General features: G+C 28.6%; 1 protein-coding gene across 1 annotated transcript in view; it reads right to left on the bottom strand.

Annotated features, from left to right (window-relative positions):
• The window catches only part of LOC111629249 (Down syndrome cell adhesion molecule-like protein 1), a 95,411-nt gene extending 94,832 nt beyond the window's left edge, over positions 1–579 (bottom strand). Inside the window, exon 1 of the mRNA XM_023373132.1 lies at positions 417–579. Coding sequence (XP_023228900.1) covers positions 417–477 — 61 coding nt within the window. The 5' untranslated portion in view covers positions 478–579. The remainder of the gene's footprint in view (positions 1–416) is intronic.
• Between the last annotated feature and the right edge of the window lie 301 nt (positions 580–880).

The following is an 880-nucleotide window of genomic DNA, read 5'->3' on the forward strand; positions in this document are numbered from 1 at the left end:
AAGTTATTTAGAGAATAATTAAAAGTTATGATATTTTTTATTTATTAATTCTTATATAATAATAATAATAATAATAATAACATAGTTATTAGTAAGACAATTTTAAAAAGTAGTAATAAAGACAATTATAAGTATAGTGAAACGAAATTTAAAATATTTTTTTATCCTCTAAACTGTAAGAATTTTAATAATTTTTTATTTGAAAAGTGATGTAAAAAATAAAATTTAATTAAAAATTACTTAAGAGAGGAAAAATAGTACTATAAAAAATAAAATACTCTTTTAATTCAATAGAAATTAATAACGAAATGTTTTATCAGTTATATAATCTTGGAAAGCGCGAACCCGAAAAACACAAGGAGATACCCTATCAAATATCCAAAGAGTTATTAGTTAAGAATTAGGAAAGTACTCACCGCTTGACGATGCTAGAGAAGAAACATAGTAAATCAATAAGAGCAGAGAAAAGATTTCCATGTTCGTTTAACTAACCATCCAACAACATACAAGAATTTGGGAGAGACAGCATCGAGGCAATGCTACAATCAGTGGGACACCAGCCTATGCTGCACACAAACACCCGATCCGCTTCTCCGCTAGGGAATGAGCAGCAATTGTGATTGATCGGCACTTTATGGCTAGAGTAGCATACAGTACACGTGGATGGCGGGAAATCTGGACCGCTAGGGTGGCTCGGGTGCTATAAACTTACCACCACCCGACTTTCTTTACTCTCCATAATGCATTGCGAATTATCAATATATATGTACAGTACAAAAACACATTTTTTTAATTTTCTAAAAATCATACTATAAAAATTTTTAATACCTTATGTTCATAATTTACTTAGAAGTTTTAAAATATTATAAATAAAATTTAA

This window comes from Centruroides sculpturatus, unplaced genomic scaffold (assembly GCF_000671375.1).
Source record: "Centruroides sculpturatus isolate CEXI.00-Female unplaced genomic scaffold, Cexi_2.0 scaffold561, whole genome shotgun sequence".
Taxonomy (NCBI): domain Eukaryota; kingdom Metazoa; phylum Arthropoda; class Arachnida; order Scorpiones; family Buthidae; genus Centruroides; species Centruroides sculpturatus.